Source organism: Dama dama, chromosome 18 (genome assembly GCF_033118175.1).
Source record: "Dama dama isolate Ldn47 chromosome 18, ASM3311817v1, whole genome shotgun sequence".
Taxonomy (NCBI): Eukaryota; Metazoa; Chordata; class Mammalia; order Artiodactyla; family Cervidae; genus Dama; species Dama dama.
Genome location: NC_083698.1, coordinates 43,907,170 through 43,929,507, shown reverse-complemented (window position 1 = coordinate 43,929,507; position 22,338 = coordinate 43,907,170). Strand labels below are relative to the sequence as shown.

General features: G+C 35.1%; 1 protein-coding gene across 5 annotated transcripts in view; it reads right to left on the bottom strand.

Moving 5' to 3' along the window:
* KMT2E (lysine methyltransferase 2E (inactive)) overlaps positions 1-22,338 on the bottom strand; it is a 93,694-nt gene that overhangs the window by 15,490 nt on the left and 55,866 nt on the right. For all 5 annotated transcript variants that reach the window (XM_061165196.1, XM_061165197.1, XM_061165194.1 and 2 more), the window contains 7 exons: positions 21,982-22,020; positions 16,797-17,024; positions 16,228-16,358; positions 15,117-15,234; positions 14,018-14,127; positions 9,007-9,271; positions 7,376-7,474 (listed from right to left, as the gene is read on the bottom strand). In XM_061165196.1, the coding sequence (XP_061021179.1) occupies positions 7,376-7,474; positions 9,007-9,271; positions 14,018-14,127; positions 15,117-15,234; positions 16,228-16,358; positions 16,797-17,024; positions 21,982-22,020 (990 nt within the window). The remainder of the gene's footprint in view (positions 1-7,375; positions 7,475-9,006; positions 9,272-14,017; positions 14,128-15,116; positions 15,235-16,227; positions 16,359-16,796; positions 17,025-21,981; positions 22,021-22,338) is intronic.

The following is a 22,338-nucleotide window of genomic DNA, read 5'->3' as shown; positions in this document are numbered from 1 at the left end:
TGTTCTTGGCACTTGTTAGACCCTGACATAGAATCAGAATCACACAGGGCTAAAATGACACACCGCTGTTACTGCTGGAGGGTTAGGTGCTAAAGTAAACTAGGAGAGCTCTCTGATGAGATCGACAGATGGCTTTTAGGACTGATTTCTCAGTTTATGTGCTTTACCGTAAGGCATAAAGAGTAGTTTTTGTCAGCAGAAAACTTTGTAAGAAAGTCTGTTTAATAATATCCCTTAAAAAAAAATAATATCCCTTTATAGGGTTTTAATCATTTAAGGATGGGTTCAGTGAGAATTTTTATTCCAACTTAGTGCTTCACTAAGTATAAACACTTAAGTGTTTACTTCAGTGTAAACACATTGGAGGACAAATGTAATTTGAAATCACATAACTTTGTACTTGGAAGAGATTACAGAGATCTTCTTGTCTAAGCTCCCTATTCAACAAATAGTGAAAGCCTAAGGTCCATATAGTTCAAGAATTACATAAATAAAGAACATGAATTAAAGTTGTATACAATATCACAGTGAAAATATAAACTGAGTAAACCATTAAAATCCACTACAATTAGAGACATTTAGTAATCTGAAGCACAGTGAAAATAAGTTTGTGCACTGCAGATGCCTTACAGTAGCTTTGGAAGGAAATCTGCTAGTAGGATGTAAGAATTAAGAAGGATACAGAAAATGAAGACATTTAGGTACTTGTGATTTACTTTTTTCTTTTTTTACCTTGCCACCAAGTAGGAAATAGCTCTTTAAAACAACAAAGTTGCCTTTTAAAGGAAAGGGAAATGGCAGGGCCAACCTACCAAATTACTCTTAGAACTTGAAATAGAGAAAGGAAAAGACTTCTTACTCAACTAGGGGCTTCTCTGGTGGCTCAGACAGTAAAGAATCTGCCTGCAATGCAGGAGATCTGGGTTTGATCCCTGTGCTGGGAAGATCCTCTGGAAAAACGAATGGCTGCCCACACCAATATTTTTGCCTGGAGAATTCCATGGACAGAGGAGCATGGCAGGCTCCAGTCCATGGGGTTGCAAACACTTGGACACAACTGAATGACTAACACTTTCACACTTTATTCAAATAACTTCCCTTATCCTTTCAAAAAGGAATTAGAAACTAATTTTTAAAAAATGGGTAACATTACTGCTTATCAATAAAATTGTTCCATTAAGAGTATCTCCATTTCTTCTCTACCACATGATTTAATTTAACCTCATCATGCTGTTTCCTGTTTGATGTTTTTCCTTATACCCCATCCTCCATGAAAGCTGCTCCAGAATAGGACCCTTGCCTTCTTTGTTCACCCAGTACTTTAGATGGTGCTCAGCATATAACAAACTTCCAATTTTTTGTACTGTGTATACACTATATACACACCATATATACACACACTATATACACTATATTGTTTATACACTATATAAACCATGTATATCACTATTATTTGAAGGCATGTAATGAAATCTTTAAGCAAGATTTTGGAAATCTTGATTTAATTAAGGCAGCTGAAACTGAATGTCCTCATTTTGTTTGAACAGAAAACCTATACAAATAAACAGGTTCCTTTTTGCTATTCAATACTATGATTAGTTACCCATTCATTGATTACTCATATTTGAAGATATAATTCCTAAACACAGATGAGAGAAAATAAAATTAAAACTAGTAATCAATATTAATGTTGTGAGGAGAGAAAAGTGAGATGTACAATACATGTCAGATGACTTTTCTGGCAGATTTACCCTGCTTATATTTTACTATTTATTATTAGAAATCCTTTAACAGCTTCTAAAGTGATCTAAACTAAGTCACTTCCTGGAGGCATTAGTAAGAGCATGGATTCTACAGAGTTGTGTTTTCTGAGTCTGTTTTTTCTATGGAATGAAAATTTGTGGTATGACAAAGGTGTCAACACCACAACAAATTGCAAGGATGTATTAATACAAGTTTAGGAAATGCTGACAAACAGAATTTCTCAAAAGCATTTAAACATACCATGTGTACTGGAAATCTCCAAGTTGGAGACAAGGTGTACTGTTTACTAAACTCAACTAGCCACAAAGCTCTTTCACAAAACATCTTAGAATTCCATGGAATACTTTTTGATGTCAAAGATCAATATTGAGAAAACGGGAATCCTGCATCCTGGTAGGACCTCCAGGGCACTGCCTGGACTATAAGGAAGCTTAACTTGGTTCACACGCATGGGCCTATCTATATAGCTTTCTTCAAATGGCAGCCAGGAACATTTAGTGTTTAGCTCATTTATTGACCACCTACTTTTACAAAAGCCAGACATCTTTTATCCCCTAGAAGCTATGGCTGTGACAATGAATAAAATTACAAACCCTTGCCCTTATGCAGTTTATATTTTAGTGATACACAATTTTAGATTGTCCTAAATGCTTAAAAGGTTCAAGAACTTCACACCTAGGTAACTATTCTTTCATGCCCTTGGTCTCAAATTTCTCTCCTAAGTGTGAAGACCACTGGAATCACAGGCTTCCCTGGTAAAGAATCTGCCTGCAATGCAGGAGACCCCGGTTCGATTCCTGGATCAGGAAGATCCACTGGAGAAGGGACAGGCTACCCACTCCAGTATTCTTGGGCTTCCCTGGTGGCTCAGCTGGTAAAGAATCCGCCTGCAATGCAGGAGACCTCAGTTCAATTCCTGAGTTGGGAAAATCCCCTGGAGAAGGGAACGCTACCCACTCCAGTATTCTGGCCTGGAGAATTCCATGGACTATGTAGTCCATGGGGTCGCAAAGAGTCATCAAGTATTACCCAGACTATTCCCAAGGTACATACAGTCTTTCCATAAGGTTGTAGAAAATTATTTTGAAAACAATATTAGAAGATACTATATATAAAGAAGGTTATTTTCATTTAATTATAAATGGGGCAGAAGAGGGGAAGTAAACCTTTTTAATTTAAATCTTTCAAAAGTTTTATAGTTTTTGTCACCTGTTAGTTTATCAAAATAAGGTGAGCTTCCCAATATCAAACCCTCTTCTATACACTTAACCTCTCACAAGATTATGACCACCTAACCTCAACTACGAAGGAACTGGGGGAGTCTATTCAGTTGTCCCGGTTTTAGAACCAGGGAAGTATAAGCAACCAGCTGAATTACAACTTACTGTATTTTAACCCACTGTATTTCAGCTTAACTAGGATGACTGTAAGAGTCTCCCAAGTCAGTTTCAGCCCACTGACAAAGAATCTCTTGTTAAAGAGAAAATGTCTAATAACCATCTGTTTACTTCCACATCATTTAGCCCCAAGTTAGCTTTTGTAAGCAGGTAGTAAATTCTTAAAGGGAGGGGATGGGACAAACCATAATGAAGGAAAAAGGAAACGGTTAATAAAAGAATGACTTCCTATCCTGGCCACATAATGATTTGAATATTCTTCCATAAAATCTTAATCATTCAGCATTTCATATGATCTACAACCAACCAATCTTATTACCCTATATCCCTCCCCACACCTCACCCAAAAAACTAGCCTATAAATTCAGTCAAATGTGATTTATCACATAACCACCTCCAGGCTATTTCCCCTAGAGAAATAACCACCCATTCAATTCCACACAATTAAGCCACAAACTATAATCTGTACTTATTTACTAAACATCATAAGGTCCATTGTAAATTCTACCTAGTTCAAGAAATGGCCTCTGAACCCTCCAGCCGTTAAGTTACCAATCTTGTCTCTCCTTTACCACACTTCCTGCTGCATTCTAACTGTTGAAGGCAGAGACATTGTCTTCCACTCTTAAGTAGCAACCAAAATACATAAAGACACAGGTGCTATTTTTGGAGACCAAACAACATAGTAATATTAACCAACATACTAATATTGTGTATGGAACTGCCATTTATGTAAGTAAAAACTATCCTCAAAAATTTCATATGGTTCAAGCTGTACTACAAAAGGACAGGCTGAAGTATATTTGAATTTGGATATTACATGGTACTTAAAGGGGAGGAAAGTCTGACCCTCTTTATACCCCAATCTCATGAGGACTGGTATTTCCTATTATAATGATTTAAAGTCTGTCCTGTCCAGGAGAAAATTTAAATGAGAATGACCTAAGTTTCTCAAGAGTTGACCTATCTTCTCATTACTGATGATAACCTAGCCTATAACCTAGTTAAAAAGGCAAACACTAGACTATGAAGAAAATGAAAGTCACTCAGTTGTGTCCTACTCTTTAGGACCCCATGGACTAATACAATCCATGGAATTCTCCAGGCCAGAATACTGGAGTGGGTGGCCTTTCCCTTCTCCAGGGGATCTTCCCAACCCAGGGATCAAACCCAGGTCTCTTGTATTGCAGGCGGATTCTTTATCCACTAAGCCATAAGGGAAGCCTGAGAACACAGGAGTGGGTAGCCTATCCCTTTTCCAGCAGATCTTCGTGACCTAGGAATTGAACCAGGATCTCCTGCATTGTAGGCAGATTCTTTACCAACTGAGCTATCAGGGAATTGTGTAGATTAATAAAGACTGATTAGCATTTAAACTTTTGTAAGCAAAATATTTCAGAATATACTACAAATAGTAATACTTGGGGGGTCATGGCAACTGCTTATGAATTCTTAAGATGCACGCTTTTGCATTCTCATCATTTGAGTATAGAAAAAATTCTATAATTAAAACATCAAGGCAAATATTGAAATTAAAACAAACAATATTACAGTGACTTTGAAGGCTACAGGTTACAGAGCCAAGGATTTTAAAATAACTTATTTCAAAAGGGAACTCTGGAAGATCCGCTGGAAAAGGGATAGGCTACCCACTTCAGTATTTTCAGGGTTCCCCTGTGGCTTAACGGATAAAGAATCTGCCTGCAATACAAGAGACCTGGGTTCAATCCATGGGTTGGGAAGATCCCCTGGAGAAGGGAAAGGCTACCCACTCCAGTATTCTGGCCTGGAGAATTCCATGACTGTCACACACTGTTGTCTATGACAAAAGGGAACTCTCATACACTGTTGGTGGGAATGTGAATTGGTGCAGTCACTAAGGAAAGCAGTATGGGGGTTCCTCAAAAAATTAAAACTATGATCCAGCAATTCCATTTCTCAGTATTTAAAGGAAACAAAACCACTAATTTGAAAAGATACATGTATCCCAATGTTCACAGCAGCATTATTTATAATTGTCAAGATACAGAAGCAACCTAAGTGTCCATCAACAGATAAATGGATAAAGATGTGATACAGACATGCACGTGCATACACACACCAATGGAATACTATTCACCCATAAAAAATGAAAATTTGCCATTTATAGCAACATGAATGGACTTGGAGGATATTATGCTAAGTGAAATAAGTCAGAGGAAAACAAATACTCTTATGTTATCACTTATATGTGGAATCTAAAAAATACAACTGGTGAATATAAGAAAAAAGCAGACTCACAGATATAAAAAACAAACTAGTAGTTACCAGTGGGGAGGTGGAGAAATATAATGGTAGGGGATTAAGAGGTACAAACTGCTAGGTATAAAATAAGCTATAAAGATATAATGTACAACACAGGGAATATAGCCAATGTCCTATAATAACTATAAATGGAGTTAAACATTTAAAAATTATGAATCACTATATTGTACACCTGTAGCTTATTTAACACTGTACATCAACTATACTTCAATAAAAAAATTTCACACCCCTTCAAGATGCCAGACAAATTCCTAATACTGACATTTGTTTCATCCTATGAAAAATACTGATATTAAAATGAGTATGCTAAAATAGATACAAAAACATGAAGTATTCATTTGTCAATATAGCGTACTAGTAGACAAAATCAGGACAAAAATGGATTCCCAAGAAAGCATTTTTATCTACCTATTCAAAGTTCCATCATGTTCAATAAAAGGCATTTGTATTTTCTACTGGGATCTGAAAATGAGAATGTTATGGGTTTCCCTAACTTTTGCAATACTAAAAGAAGAAAGTATTTTTAAATCAACCCCAGAGTCATATAACAAATCTCCAGGTTTGAGTTTCTTTTTTTTCCCCCATTGCCCATCTCCAGCCCCCATCCCCACCCCCACCATCCCCAAGCACTGTTATATCCTTTAGAGCCGTATTTTTACCAGACGCATGTCTCAAACAGAAACCAGTCATAGCATAAAGTGATCTTCTTAAAGCTTCTCCAGGATTATTGCAAAGACAAGGCTGTGGCAATTGTGGAATGAAACAGGCCAATATTGAAAATCAAGTTAAAAAAGGGCCACAGATATTTGGGATGGGTACAAGTAATTTGTTAGATGTAACTGAATCTTAGAAAAGGGTCAAGATAATTTCTCTAGGTAGAGGTAAAACTCTTTTTTCTTTATAAGCAACCACCAATATTTTTTCTCCTTTGTTTTCCTTCTCTCCTATTCCTAACACTACCCTTGTCCTATCAGAGCAGTGCTTCTGAAACCCTGAGGCCGTGGAACAGTTTGGCATCGCTTTTGCAGTTTTGAATATCAACAATACATCAATGTTAGAGGAATGACCATCAAGGCAACAAAACAGTTATATTAAGCAGGCCTACAAATGACCAAAATCCAAAGATACTACCACTAAGTATAGTGACACCTGAGAGTCCATGAAACACAACATGAAGATCACTGAAACAGGAAATGAGGAAGTATATAAAAAGGGAGTGGGGAAAACCCACACTAAGATCATCAGTTGGTAAATAAAGATATTTTCAAATCTTAAGGCAAACTATACCACAGTATTTTCTTAACTGGCCTAGACATTATATCAATTGCTAAAATAACATGGATTTTTAAGAAAATATCTTGTCCTAGCTTTTATACAGGTATTTGCAAATAAATAGTACAAGGAGTATAAATGCCAAACTTATTTTAATGAAAACCTTATGATAGCAGTATGAGATACAAAAATAGCAGTTGCCAGTATCTTTTTGCATAAATCATGTTAGTGCTTTTATAATCTTTTATTTTTTTTTATAATCTTTTAAACTCCATTTTTGTTTTACATTAAATTATGAAGAAAAAAGATACATTTAAATAATAAAAAACATTTTGAACAGTAATTCTGGCATTAAAATTTATTAACAGTACACTGCTTCAAAAATGTTAAAAGTATTTCATAAATGTTACAAATTCTAAATTGTCTAGTGAACATACAGTAAAAATACAAAAGATTAGTGGAAGTTACTTGAATGGTAATGACAAAGCCAAACAGAAATGCTCGGTGACACCATCCTGTTTGCTAATTTCAAAGAACAGGGTAAAGGCCCACCTAAAGGCAGCAACAAGTATTCTGGGAAGAACAATGTCACTAAACACAAGTGACAGCGTGAAGCTGCTACTGGCCTTCCAACTTACCATCTTCCTTTTCCTCTCTGCAATCTGTTCCTCAGACTCCATTTCTACCTCATTGCTGATGGGAGTTTTTTCTTCTATATCATCAATAAAATCTGGTTCCTGAAAGATGGAAATGACTGCTTTAAGCATCTACTCCTCCATCTACAAACTAGACACACTGAACAATGTAATTTAAATAACTTTCATCCTGAACTAATTAAACATAAAAATTGTTCTTAAGCTCATTTCAGAAATTTATAACTGGTTTCTTAATTCAGAAAACTTTTCAAAATCCTTCAATCAAATAATGTTGTTTTAAAAAATTCTAGTCAATAATATTCTTTTATCTATAGAGACCACAAAGCCTTAGGTTTATATTCTTCCCAACACATAAACATATATATTATTTCACAAAACCTAGTGCCCACAAATACCAAGTGCTCGGTAAATATCTGTTCAATTTAAAACTTAAGGGAAACTTATGAAAATAAGACACTGGAGATGAATAAAATCTTAATCTTCACATTTAAAAGGTCTTTCCACTTGTTTAGAGGGCATATAACAAAATACTTTGTGAAGTATTTGTGAAGCAGAAGAATAGGCCAAACTCTTTCCCCAAATTTATCTTACATATTTTAAATAGAATTTCCTCTCAAAAATCTTATGTCACACTTACAGAATTGATTTCGTTATGTCCCAAACATTGGGCTTCCCATGTGGCGCTAGCTATAAAGAACCTATGTCCTGCTAGCCAATGCAGGAGACCTAAGAGACAGGGGTTTGATCTCTGGGTCAGGAAGATCCCCTGGAAGGGGGAATGGCAACCCACTCCAGTATTCGTGCCTGGAGAATCCTATGGACAGAGGAGCTAGGCGGGCTATAGTCCCTAGGGTCGCAAAGAGTCGGACATGACTGAAGTGACTTAGCAAGCACATATGCATGCATGTCCCAAATTAAAAGAAACATTATGGCTTAAGACTTTTAGAGTTCTTAATAAATAAGAACATTTATTATAAACATAAGAACAGGGTCATCTGGAAAAAATGTTTAAATTACCCAGTCTTAGAAAAATCTTATATTCAGTTCTACAAGGATTTGCTGTGTGAGCTGTTCCTTAATAGTTTAACAAATATTGTACAAATTCTAGCAGAATTTGTGTTCTATAAGTATACTTCATTAAATAATAGAATGAACTTAATTTTAAGCCATTTTACATAAAGTTTAAAATATGACAAATTAATTTTCTTCTGTTAATTTCTGTCATCAAGAGTCAGTAGAGGACTTCCCTAGTGGTACAGTAGATAACAAACTGCCTGCCAGTGCAGGGGACACAGGTTTGATCCCTGGTCCGGGAAGATTCCACATGCCGTGGAGCAACTAACCCCAGGTACCACAACTACTGGAGTCTGTGTCTAGAGCCCACGAGCCACAACTACTGAGGCTGTTTGCCTAGAATCTGTGCTCCACAACAAGAAAAGCCACTGCAGTGAGAAGCCCATGCACCACAATGAAGAGTAGCCCCCACTTCCCATAACAAGAGAAGCCTTATCAACAAAGACTCAGTACAAGCAAAAATAAAAATACATACATAACTAAAATGTGGAAAAAAAAAACAACAACCCAGTTAGTCCTAAAATAAAAAGATTCAGTACCTGATTATTGGATACTGATAGTCTCAGTGGAGAAAGCTTTCTCTGTTTAGTTTCTGGGCTCTTCATTTTGTTCGTTGTTCCTTCACAATCCAGAGTAATATTCTGATTTTGTGTGTCTTTTTCTTTTGAAATATCCTTTTCTTTTTTGCCTTTCTTCCTTCTGGTCTCATAACCGCTATTGATGTTCTCCGTGGATTCAGAACTACGTTTCAGAACAGGGCACTCTGAATTTTCTTTGAGGCATGCACAATCCACCTTGTACTTACTGGAAAGAAAATCACTTAAATATTTATTCAAGACATAAACTGTAAAATTTCCTAATCCATCTTAAGCTGTATCTCTACAAAACTCTATGCTATTACTAATCATAAGCACTCCTTTTCACTAATTTTCATCCCTGGTAACTATGACAAAATAAATTTTACTTTCGCATAAAACCAATATAAAAGTTAAAAGAACCAATCATAAGGATCACCAGTGATGGTTTATAGAAGGAAAAAAACAAAACTGTAAGCTAAAACTGAGTCTTTTTAAGTAAAATGATATCATGGCTTATATCAAGGCCAAAAAAAAAAGTTTACTTCAGCGTGTTATAAAATATATATGCAGAATATGATAAATACTCTAAATCTGACTTAAAAAATGCTAGGTAAATAAATACCAAACCTTAACTAGTTTGTCTTAAATAATTTCAATAACCAGAGTTCTTTAAAAAGCTACCTTGAAAAAAAACTGAGTCTTAATTCCTTTTACCCTTACGTATTCCCTCTTTCAAATAAATGAAGGCTTGAAAAATAATTGCATTCTCTTATCTTCACAGTAGTGATAGTCATTACTCCAATTTTACAGATGAGATTAAAACTCAGAAGGTTAGTATCTTGTCCAAAGTCATACATTAAGTAGTAGGGAAGACATTCAAATACAGGTCTATCTGAGTCCAAAGACCACACTTTGAGCTCTTCAATTTTCTTAACTTTCTGCCTTCTATATGTCTACCACCAAGATTTATTAGTTCATTTCCTGGATACAGGTTGAACGCCGAAACTGGAGCTACACAATAAGAGAAGTCTCCCACTTTGCATGTTTTGAATAGTTTAATGTTTGTTCGTGACTTTACTTTCACTTTTCACTTTCATGCATTGGAGAAGGAAACAGCAACCCACTCCAGTGTTCTTGCTTGGAGAATCCCAGGGACGGGGGAGCTAGGTGGGCTGCCATCTATGGGGTCGCACAGAGTTGGACACAACTGAAGTGACTTAGCAGCAGCAGCAAAATATAAAATAATTTATTTTTCCAAGTTTCTAATAGTCCTGCTCATCTCATGTTCAATACTGGTTCAGTTCAGTTCAGTGGCTCAGTAGTGTCTGACTCCCTGCAACCCCATGGACCGCAGCACACCAGGCCTCCCTGTCCATCACCAATTCCCCGAGTTTACTCAAACTCATGTCCATCAAGTCGGTGATGCCATCCAATCATCTCATCCTCTGTCATCCCCTTCTCCTCCTGCCTTCAAATTTTCCCAGCATCAAGGTCTTTTCTAAAGAGTCAGTTTTTAGCATCAAGTGGCCAAAGTATTGGAGTTTCAGCTTCAACATCAGTCCTTCAAATGAATATTCAGGACTGATTTCCTTTAGGATGGACTAACTGGATCTCCTTGCAGTCTAAGGGACTCTCAAGAGTCTTCTTCAACACCACAGTTCAAAGCCATCAATTTTTCGGTACTAACCATTCTTTATAGTCCAACTCTCACATCCATACATGCCTACTGGAAAAACCATAGCCCTGACTAGACGGACCTTTGTTGGCAAAGTAATGTCTCTGCTTTTTAATATGCTGTCGAGGCTGGTCATAACTTTTCTTCCAAGGAGTAAGTGCCTTTTAATTTCATGGCTGCAGCCACCATCTGCAGTGATTTTGGAGCCCAAGAAAATAAAGTCTGCCACAGTTTCCCCATCTATCTGCCATGAAGTAATGGGACCGGATGCCATGATCTTAAGTTTTTTGAATGCTGAGCTTTAAGCCAACTTTTTCACTCTCCTCTTTCACCCTCATCAAGAGGCTCTTTAGTTCTTCTTCACTTTCTGCCATAAGGGTAGTGTCATCTGCATATCTGAGGTTATTGATATTTCTCCCGGCAACCTTGATTCCAGCTTGTGCTTCATCCAGCCCAGCACTGCTCATGATATACTCTGCATATAAGTTAAATAAGCAGGGTGACAATATATAGCCTTGACGCACTCCTTTCTCTATTTGGAACCAGTCTGTTGTTCCATGTCCAATTCTAACTGTTGCTTCCTGACCTGCATACAGATTTCTCAAGAGGCAGGTCAGGTGGTCTGGTATTTCCATTGCTTTCAGAATTTTCCAGTTATAAAGACTTTGGCATAGTCAATAAAGCAGAAATAGATGTTTTTCTGCAACTCTCTTGCTTTTTCAATGATCCAGTGGATGTTGGCAACTTGATCTCTGGTTCCTCTGACTTTTCTAAAACTAGTTTGAACATCTGGAAGTTCACGGTTCACATATTGTTGAAGCCTGGCTTGGAGAATTTTGAGCGTTACTTTACTAGCGTGTGAGATGAGTGCAATTGTGTGGTAGTCTGAGCATTCTTTGGCATTGCCTGTCTTTGGGATTGGAATGAAAACTGACCTTTTCCAGTCCTGTGGCCACTGCTGAGGTTTCCAAATTTGCTGACATACTGAGAGCAGCACTTTCACAGCATCATCTTTTAGGATTTGAAATAGCTCAACTGGAATTCCATCACCTCCACTAGCTTAGTTCGCAGTGATGCTTCCTAAGGCCCACTTCAGTCCTCATTCCAGGATATCTGGCGCTAGGTGAGTGATCACACCATTGTGATTATCCGGGTCATAAAGACCTTTTTTGTACAGTTCTGCTGTGTATTCTTGCCACCTCTTCTTAATATCTTCTGCTTCTGTTAGGTCCATACCATTTCTGTCCTTTGTTGAGCCCATCTTTGCATGAAATGTTCCCTTGGTATCTCTAATTTTCTTGAAGAGATCTCTAGTCTTTCCCATTCTATTGTTCTCCTCTATTTCTTTGCACTGATCAGTGATCAACACTGGTAGAAAGATACAAAATCAAACTGCCTAATTCTATGAATCAAGGATAGAATTCAAACATTATGCTCTACCCTTCAACTCTCCAAATCAGGTATTAATAGAAACTAACTCTTTCTGGGTATTTTCTTTGTGATTTTAGGAAAGTAGAACTGCAAATAGTAACAGTGGCAACAGGTAATATTTATTCAGCACTTATTTTGTACCAGGAACTGTTTGAAACCTTTTACATGTGTTAACTTATTCTTCTAAACATTCCTGTAAGGTGGTATTATTCTCATAATGAGGTAATGAGGTAGAGAGATGACGAAACTGGTTCAAGGTTATATAACTAATATAAGTCACTGAGCTAGGATTTGAAACCAGAGAGTCATATTATAAAATGTTTGTGCTTTTACCCACTACGGGAAACAATCTCTCAAAGCAATGAGCAAAGAGCCATTATGCTAAATTTCCCACCTTGAGGGGGGAGGTGGGAGGGAGTGGGGGGCGGTGGGAAGAAAGAGCCAAAAAGGAAATACTTTAGTTATCAGGAGAAATCTGACTCCAACAATCAAGTAGAGATGCATACTGAAGAAGGAGAGATTTCATTGACAGCAAACATAATGGGCATTAAAAATGTCTCCGTGTAAAATAGATACCACACAAACTTTTAAAGATACTACGTGGATTAACTTTGATTTTTTAAGTTGTACAGTAAAGAAGTGCTGCAAGGAAGTAAAAGTATGAGAATCTAAACTGGTCATGCATCCTTATCTGGTAAAAACTGAGTTTGGACACATTCTACAACCTAACAATTCTACCTCTAGGTGCCTATCATGGGGAGAACATGTACACATGCAGCATTTTTTGTAAATCTAAAGGCCCACCAATAGTGGAATGGATAAATAACATCAGCAGTGAAAGTAATGAACTAAAGCTACATATAACAAAAGAACTGAATCTCATGAAAGTAATGAACGAGAAAAGATAAATGCAAAATAATACAGATTGTAATTTACATAAATTTTTAAAACATACAAAATTACTGGTTACTATTTAGGGACATCTAAAGACATAGTAAAAACATTAAACTCACCAAATTAAAGATGGCAATTATCTCTGGTGAAAGAGGGATGAGAAATGCAATCTGGCTGCTAAACACGAGGGCCTTCAGTGGACAGTGGTTTGTTTTCTTAATTTGGAAAGTAAGCACATGGACTTTTTTGGGGGGAGCACACAGCTTGCAGGATCCCAGTTCCCTGAACAGGGACTGAACCCAGGCCATGGCAGTTAAAGCCCAGAATCCTAACCACTAGGTTACCAGGGAACTCCCTACAGGGACCTGTGTATTACTATTTTTTACAGTAAGCTTTTTGAAAATTTAAATTGAAGTTTTTATACTCAGAATTAACTTTTCTTACCCCCTAGTGTTTCAGAACAATAGTTCTCAGAGTTTCCTTGCAGGATCTCCACAAACCCTTTCAATTTACATTGCAAAGAAAATTTGGCACAATTTTTCTTTTCTTTTGAGGGGCAAAAAGTGAAATCATCCATTTCTATTGATTAACCAAATTAATTGAATGACTAAAATTGCACACCCTACCTAAAATACAAGAAAGAAAAGGAAAAAATTCTCACATAAACAATGTCAATATTGCTCAATTAGGATTACAAATTATTATACTATAAGCATTACATAACAACAATAAATAAGAAAATTTAGAATAAATTTTAGAATAAAATTTTATTTTTTAGAATAAATAAATAAGAAAAACTTAGAAGAGTTAAGCAACCATGCTATAATGGAAGCTAATACCAAAATGTTTGTTTCCAAGTATTTTAAATTGCCTAATGGTAAGTAAAAATAAAATGCTATAAAAGTAATGACAATACCCATATTTTTATAGGGACATTCAGAAATTATTTCAAAACAACAGACTTGAACTTACCAATTCCCATAGTCAAAATCAAAGGCAATAGTAATTTCGGTTCCCTTTGGAATACTTTGTATAGCATAAATGTAAAGATGTATGGTTCCATCTTCAATTTCATGCCTCACCTGTTAGTTAAAAGAATACTTTTATATTTCCAGAAGGAGTTTTGTATCTCTATAAATTATTTTCTACCTTTAGAAGCATCTCATCTTGCAATTTTGAAAACTATTCTTTTCAAAGTAATTCAAAATACAACATGGAAAATATGCTATTAATTGTAAGACTTGTACATTTATTATGGAGGTATACATCAATGCAAGTTTGATACAGGCTCTAGTAGCATCAAAATGAAAATACTCTATTTCATCAGTTCTATAATGCACATTTTTTCACCTTTTAACATCTCTTTAATTAGAGTTTTACAACTGATGGCATCTTTAATGAAAAGAAGTAATGATACAATTTATAAGTAAACAGTTAAAGTACAGTTTAACACTATACTTTTCTACAGTACACCCTGTTCCAGGTACATAGTCTACACGCATTAAATCCTTTAGTCCACATAGTATCTTTTTACAAATAAAACTGAAGCACAGACAAGGATGCAAAGCTAGTTAAGTCAAATAGAAGACATGAACCTATAAGTCTGGCTTCAAACCCTGCACTCTTAGCTGTAACATTATATAACTATAAAATGTTTATTTTGGTATGAGAAAAAACAAACCAGAAATATTTTATATACCACTTCTAAATCACAACTTAAAAAAAAAACTATAGAAGCACATATAAAATCAACTTTAGCTTTCAGCTTTGTCATCAAGTTTGAGCAAATCAGAGCATATATTTGACTCATAAATAGAGCTTCCAGAACAGAGAAGTCCAATAGTTTTTCTTAGAATGAACATCACCATTTCTTCAATGTGCAAAGTAACTGAAGACCTCACAGCCAGTATCATCTTAATTTTTATAATGGAAAGATGCTAGGCACTAGAAAATGCATCAATGGATACAAACTGGTGATCTTTTTTGGCCACCAGACTTCTGTGCTTAATTAAATACTCAAATTCCATACGTTCCCTACCCCTGCCTCCCCAAAGGATTTATGTATGCTTACCTCTGCATTGGGTGTACAAGAACGCCTGATGAATCGAGCTTCATTCCCAAAAGTCCTTGCATCAACACACATTTCTAGGCCATGAAATTTAGAATAGAATAAAACAAAAGGGTATGGTCTACAAAAAAAGAAATTCATTAGAACTATTAACATTTTGAATTTAAGAAATTTCTAAAAGACTCACATTAAGTAGGGAGGCCAAGATTTGAATACAGGCAATCTGATACCAGAATCCATTCTTAACCACTAGGCTAATTCATGCTAATAATATTTTTAGCTGTTCCTATAACCTTACCTAAACCAAAGAAAATTAATTAGTTCAAGGTGGGAATTCAAATTTACAAACAATGATAAAAAGGGAATGACTACTGCCTTTACATAAGGATTCATAATGAGAGGCGATTAAAGTTCCTATCACTCCATTTAAGTGTTTGAGTCACAGCATTGTTTCAGATCAAATCTGCTAAGTAAAAGGGAAAGATTTTTGTATATCTTTTGTAACTTAAGTAACACAAGTTATAACAATACAAAATACTTAAATAATTATAGTATATAGGTTGAGAATGTTATTTCCCTAGAGAGAGAAAAATACTTCCAGACCTCAGGGATGCAATGGGTATCATAAGATCACATCAATTCCCATCCCCCAAATCGCAAATGATAAGAAGAGGCCTCCAAAGTCCTTCCAGTACCAAGAAAGCCAGAGCTGAAAGTGGTGACAATAAAGTAAGACCAAATCTAACATACTCTGATAAAAGAAGGACATGGTCACCAATGGTCTTTGCAGGTTCTAGCAAATCTAGATGGAAAAGGTTCCTTATAACATCAGGTAATCAGAGATTTTCATTACCTATACTGCTACAGTTTATTTTTAAGTAGATTGCTTTAAGACTGTCAACAAAATAGGATGGGTAAGATTCTAAGGAATGCATCTGCATCTTTTTTGTTGTTATATTTTATCATGGTTCAAAAGTTGTCATTAATCACTGTTCAACAACACTATAATTTTAAATATTAAATTGATCACTTAGAGAACAAAAAAACACATAGTTAAATTAGTCAAAAATTCAATACTTAACTATAGAAAACTAATATGGGAAAATAAATATACCTCTTAAAGAAATATCCATTTGCTTCAAACTGTTCTCTCAACATAAACTTCCCTCTGTACTCAATGATAAGTGCATCAGGAGGCAAATCTTTTGCAGATTTCAGGATCTTCTTATTTTTTTGTATATGGCTCTACAATGGGAGAAAAGTTAAGATTAACTAAACCAGATCGCTTCTGGACTTTCCTGCTGGTAGAGTGGATAACAATTTGCCCACCAATGCAAGGGACACAGTTCAATCCCTGGTCTGGGAAGATTCCACACGCCTTGGAGCAACTAAGCTCATGAACCACAAGTACTGAGCCCATGTACTGCAACCACTGAAGCCCGCTGGCCTGGAGCCTGTACTCGGCACTCACAGAAACCACTGCAGCAGTTTCTCTTTGAGCACTGCAGTGAAGAATAACCCCTGCTTGCTGCAACTAGGGAAAGCCTGTGCGCAGCAATGAAGACCCAGCACAACCTAAACAAATAAATAAAATAAAACCAGACTGCATTCAGTCTAAATACTTAAAATACACAGTAGAAAAACATTTTTGTTCTATCATCTTTTGGCAAATGATGTATTTACCTCTACAGGAGGTTTGAAGATCAAATTGTTGGTATTCAAATCTGATTTAATCTCTTTTTTGTCATTTCCATTGCCCAATCTCAGAGCTATTCTTTGTGCCTCCCTCTGAACACCCTCACTATATTGGTTATTATTTGCCTCTTCATATTGATCCATCCACGCTTTGATTTTTGTCTCCCATCCAAAATTTGAAACATCAGATGAAGGATCAATCTCCGGAGCTGAGCCCTAAAATCACAGCAAACTGAGCATTAATATATGGATTTTAAGTATTTATACACACACACACACACACACACACAATGACAATCTATATAAAAGAATATAAACTAGAAATAATGATAGGCTTTCTAAGTAGGTCCCAGTGGGAAAAAAAGTGAGCAGCTTACATTTTATACTGATGCCAGACACATGACTTGGAAAACTGAAGGAAGGGGAGTTAATCTGAACAGCAGAAACCTTTTACTACTGTAGCCAAGTTGGAGCTATCAATAAAACTATAACACCCCAAAATAGTCTACAGTTAAAAAAAGATAGCATATGAAAAACTTCTTTGAATCTACATCTAGTCTATGCTCACAGTTGTATTTAACCAGAAAAAAAAATCTGCAATTATACATAAACTATACATATTGCATATTAACTATAAACTTATTTTATGATATAATACTTCAACTTTTACCATGTTTGTAACAAAAATATACTCTGATATCTTACTTTTGTGTAATTCCAAAATCTATAATGAATTGTCCACATGATAAATTTTACATAAGAATAAAATTCACTTCTCACAGAGTGTGAACAAGGACCTTTAAGCTTAAGTGCTTGCCCCCTCCATACCCCCGTTTAAAACATTTAAGAATGCTAATCTTTCGAAACATCCCACCCTTGCCTTCTCCCAGAGTCCAAAAGTCTGTTCTGTACATCTGTGTCTCTTTTTCTGTTTTACATATAGGGTTATCATTACCATCTTTCTAAATTCCATATATATGTGTTAATATGCTGTAATGTTCTTTATCTTTCTGGCTTACTTCACTCTGTATAATGGGCTCCAGTTTCGTCCATCCCATTAGAACTGATTCAAAAGAACAGCATCGAAACATGTACATCATCTATAGTGAAACAGATCACCAGCCCAGGTGGGATGCATGAGACAAGTGCTCGGGCCTGGTGCACTGGGAAGACCCAGAGGAATCAGGTGGAGAGGGAGGTGGGAGGGGGGATCGGGATGGGGAATACATGTAAATCCATGGCTGATTCATGTCAGTGTATGATAAAACCCACTACAATATTGTAAAGTAATTAGCTTCCAACTAATAAAAATAAATGAAAAAAAAAAAAAGGTTTAAGAATGCTATATGCTACACCACAGCAATATCTTTTTTGATCCACCTCCTATAGCAATGAAAATTTAAAAAACTGAACCTAACTGAACTCACTTTTGTGCACCAAAGAAAGCCATAAACAAAACAAAAAAGACAACCTACAGACTGGGAGAAATGAAGTAACTTACAAGTAACTTACAAATGAAGTAACTGACAAGGGATTAATCTCCAAAATAAACAGCTTATGCAGCTCAATTGAAAAAAAAAAAAAAAAAAAATGGGCAGAAGATCTAAATAGCCATTTCTCCAAAGACACACAGATGGCCAAAAAGCATGTGAAAAGATGTTCAACATCACTAATCATTACAGAAATGCAAATCAAATGAGGTTATCACCTCACACTGGTCTGAGAGGCCATCGTCAAAAAGTCTACAAACAATAAATGCTGAAGAGGGTGTGGAGAAAACTGAATCCTCCAATCCTGTTGGTGGAAATGTAAATTGCTACAGCTGCTATTAAGGACAGCATGGACGGTCCATAAAAAGTAAAAATAGAGCTACCATACGATTCAGCAGTCCCACTCCTGGGCATATATCCAGAGAAAACCATAATCCGACAAGATACAGGCACCCCATTGTTCACTGCAGCACTATATACAATATCCAGGAATAGACAACCTAAATGTCTATCTACAAATGAATGGATAAAGAAGATGTGGTACATACATAAAATGAAATATTACTCAGCCCTAAAAAGAACAAAATATAATGCCATTTGCAGCAACATGGATGGAGAGACTGTCAGATTGAGCAAAATAAGACAGAGAAAGACAATTATGATGACATCACTTATATGTGGAATCTTAAAAATGGTACAAATGAATTTATTTACAAAACAGAAATAGAGTCACAGATGTAGAAAACAAATTTATGGTTACCAAGGGTGAAAGGGTCAGGGGAGGAATAAATTGGAAGATTGGGATTGACATATATACTGATATAAAATAGATAACTAAGAAGGACCTATTCAGTGTACAATACTCTGGGAACTCTACTCAATACTCTATAATGACCTACATGGGAAAAGAATCTAAAAAGGAGTGTATATATGTACATGTAAAACTGATTCACTTTGCTGTATAGCAGAAGCACACCACTGTAAAACAATACTCCAATAAAAAAAAAAAAAGAATGCTAAATGCCAAGTAGTGAAAAGTTACAACCTCTCAATAGATTTTATGAAACAAAAAGGGAATTCCTTTTCTCACTGGAATAAAATTTATAGAAAGGCATAATTACCACATTATTTAAAAAATTTATTAAAACCGGACTCCCTCAGTTATTTGTAATCTCAGGATGAAAATGAATTAATGCAGATAACAAAAACATATATTGTATCTTACTGATAGTATAATTCAAATTTATAGTGAATTTATAATAGATTTAACACAAAGTTTCAATTAAGCTGTTTGTAAATGCTGTTCTGATTTCTACAGAACTGAACATCTTTATGAGAAGGTAACTTCCATAATGTGTACAACCTAATGTAAGTATGAAATTTTAAAATCATGTAAAGATTTCAAGAAAACTTTTATATATGCTTTATATATATATATAAAATGCTTATATATGTGCATGTTAAACATGTACACGTGTACAGTAACACTTAACTAAAATTTACCAACAGTCCACCTTATGTATAAGTAAATAAACTATTACAAAAAGTATCTTTTCTATAATGAAACAAACTATAGTAAGTTGTTCAGCTATTTGATAGGAGGTTTATTTTACTAATTGATATTTTATGGACTCATGTATTCCACATTAATAATTGACCACTCAATAATATATTTATACAAATATGAAACATTACATATTTTTGGCCTTTATATTTATTTTTTTATTTTTCAGAGTTTTTCATAGTGAATATAGTTTCTGTAATACAAAAATGTTTTTCATATATTACATACAGACACAAAAGTCTACAAGCACTTTTTTTTAACTACCCATTATTTATTTATATCGAGGTACAGTTGATTCAGAATATTATATTAGTTTGAGGTGTATATCAGTGATTCAAAATTTTTATAGATTATACTTCACCTAAAGTTATTATATAATAGTGACTATATCCCCCGTGCTTATTATTATCCTTGTAGCTTATTTATTCCATACATAGTAGTTTGTAACTCCTAATCCTCTAACCCCCATCTTACCCTTGTCCCCTTCTCTCCCACTGGTAACCCACGAGTTTGTTCTCTGTAAGTCTGTTTCCATTTTGTTGTATTTATTCATATTGTTTAGATTCCATATGTGATAACATAAATACCTGTCTTTCTCTTACATGACTACATATTAAGATTTTTATCACCTCTATTAAAGAAATCTAGTTGATTTAAATTTTTTTATTTTTTGCTCCCCTTTCCAAAAAAAAACTCCTCTACAGAAGAGGATCAGAGCTCTTCTATATCTCTTGAACCTTTTTCACATATGACAGAATCACTTACTGGAAATGTAATGATCATAAACAGACATCTTCAGGTTAAGGAAAAAATTTTCAAAGATGCACAAAGCATTTTGAAAGTTTTAATTCCTTAGTCAGTTCCTTACATAATAAATGAAAACATATTTCAGTTAAGTAAAAGATGTTCCTTCCTCATTAAGTCTGATATTCAGATTAAATAAAGTGGAAAGAAAGGAAAACCACTGAAGGATGAATAGATCCAAGAATTTAATATAAAACCCTTTTTCAGATCGTCACTCTGGCATCAGAAAAAATACCATAAATACAAATTTAACATGGTAAATATAAAATACCCAACTTTAACATATAAAGAACATTTTATAAAACTTTGGACTTGCAGTATGTTGCCAACACCATGTATTAACATTCTTAAGAAAAACAAATCATTTGACAGCTATTTAATGATCTGTCTTTCAGAAATGTGGGGTAATTAATAATTATTACACTTTATACTATGGGTACAACAGATACATTCTAACATTATTCCCACATCCTATTTTTTTTTTCTTTTTTTTTTCCACATCCTATTTTAATATCTGCCAACTTGAGATACTTATTTTCCTTTACTACCTATCCTAGAAACCTAAGAGTAACACTGTGTAGCTGACCTGTATCATCCAACACAAACCTATCTTTTAAGGGAAGGCAGAGTCAGAGGAGGGTGGGAGGGTTGGGGGGTGAGGGGCTGGGCTTGCTTCTCTCAGCAATTCTGGCATCTACAAAATTAAGGATGTATACTAATTAATTCAAGGTACAAGTAACAAGTTTGTACTTACATGGTGAATCTATGTGATTTCAAAGTATTTTATAACTACTGACTTGACTAAATCCCTAGAATTCAAACTATGTAGAAGAGCAAAATTTCAAATTCCAAGTATGATTTTGCATTTATATGTCTGAAGGCGAAGGCGAAGTCGCTCAGTCGGGTCCGACTCTTTGCGACCCCACAGACTGTAGCCTACCAGGCTCTTCCATCCATGGGATTTTCCAGGCAAAAGTACTGGAATGGGTTGCCATTTCCTTCTCTAATTTTATATGTCTAGTATACTAAAAAAAAGTGGCACTAGAGACATGGAATACAATAAATGAAAAATGAATCAATATTAGAAATTACTTATGTATCCCTTTTTGTTTAATGTTAACAGTGTTAATAAACTTTAATCCAATTAGAATTCTCTATGGTCCCACTTCTCCCCACTTCATTTCATAAAGATAATAAGCAATGCAATGACACAGAATGGGGAGAGCATTAATGAAAGATTATGACCAAGCAACCACTTAGTAAGTTTTTAGATACTTGACAATTGATAATTAGGGCTTAGATTCAATGTGTTTACCTTAACTCTTGATGATTTCCTAGATCCTTCACGAAAGGCCTGAAATAACACAGCATTCTGAGTTAGATCTTTAAAAACTGGATAAATTAATATCTAAGAATGAGCTCACTCAAGCTTTTTCTTGAAATTGCATAATTACACAAAATATGGTAAAAACCAATATAGCCAGAACTAAGGGAATATTGAAGTAAAATCATCTACTAGAACACTAAACTACTATTAAAAATAAATACAATGTAAAAACATGAAATTATGTATATATATTTAATGCTAAGAAAATGTCTAAATTTTCTATTTGCTCAATATTAAAATACAGTCATGGAAAAACACTTGATAAAAGCTGGAAGGTATTAAAAA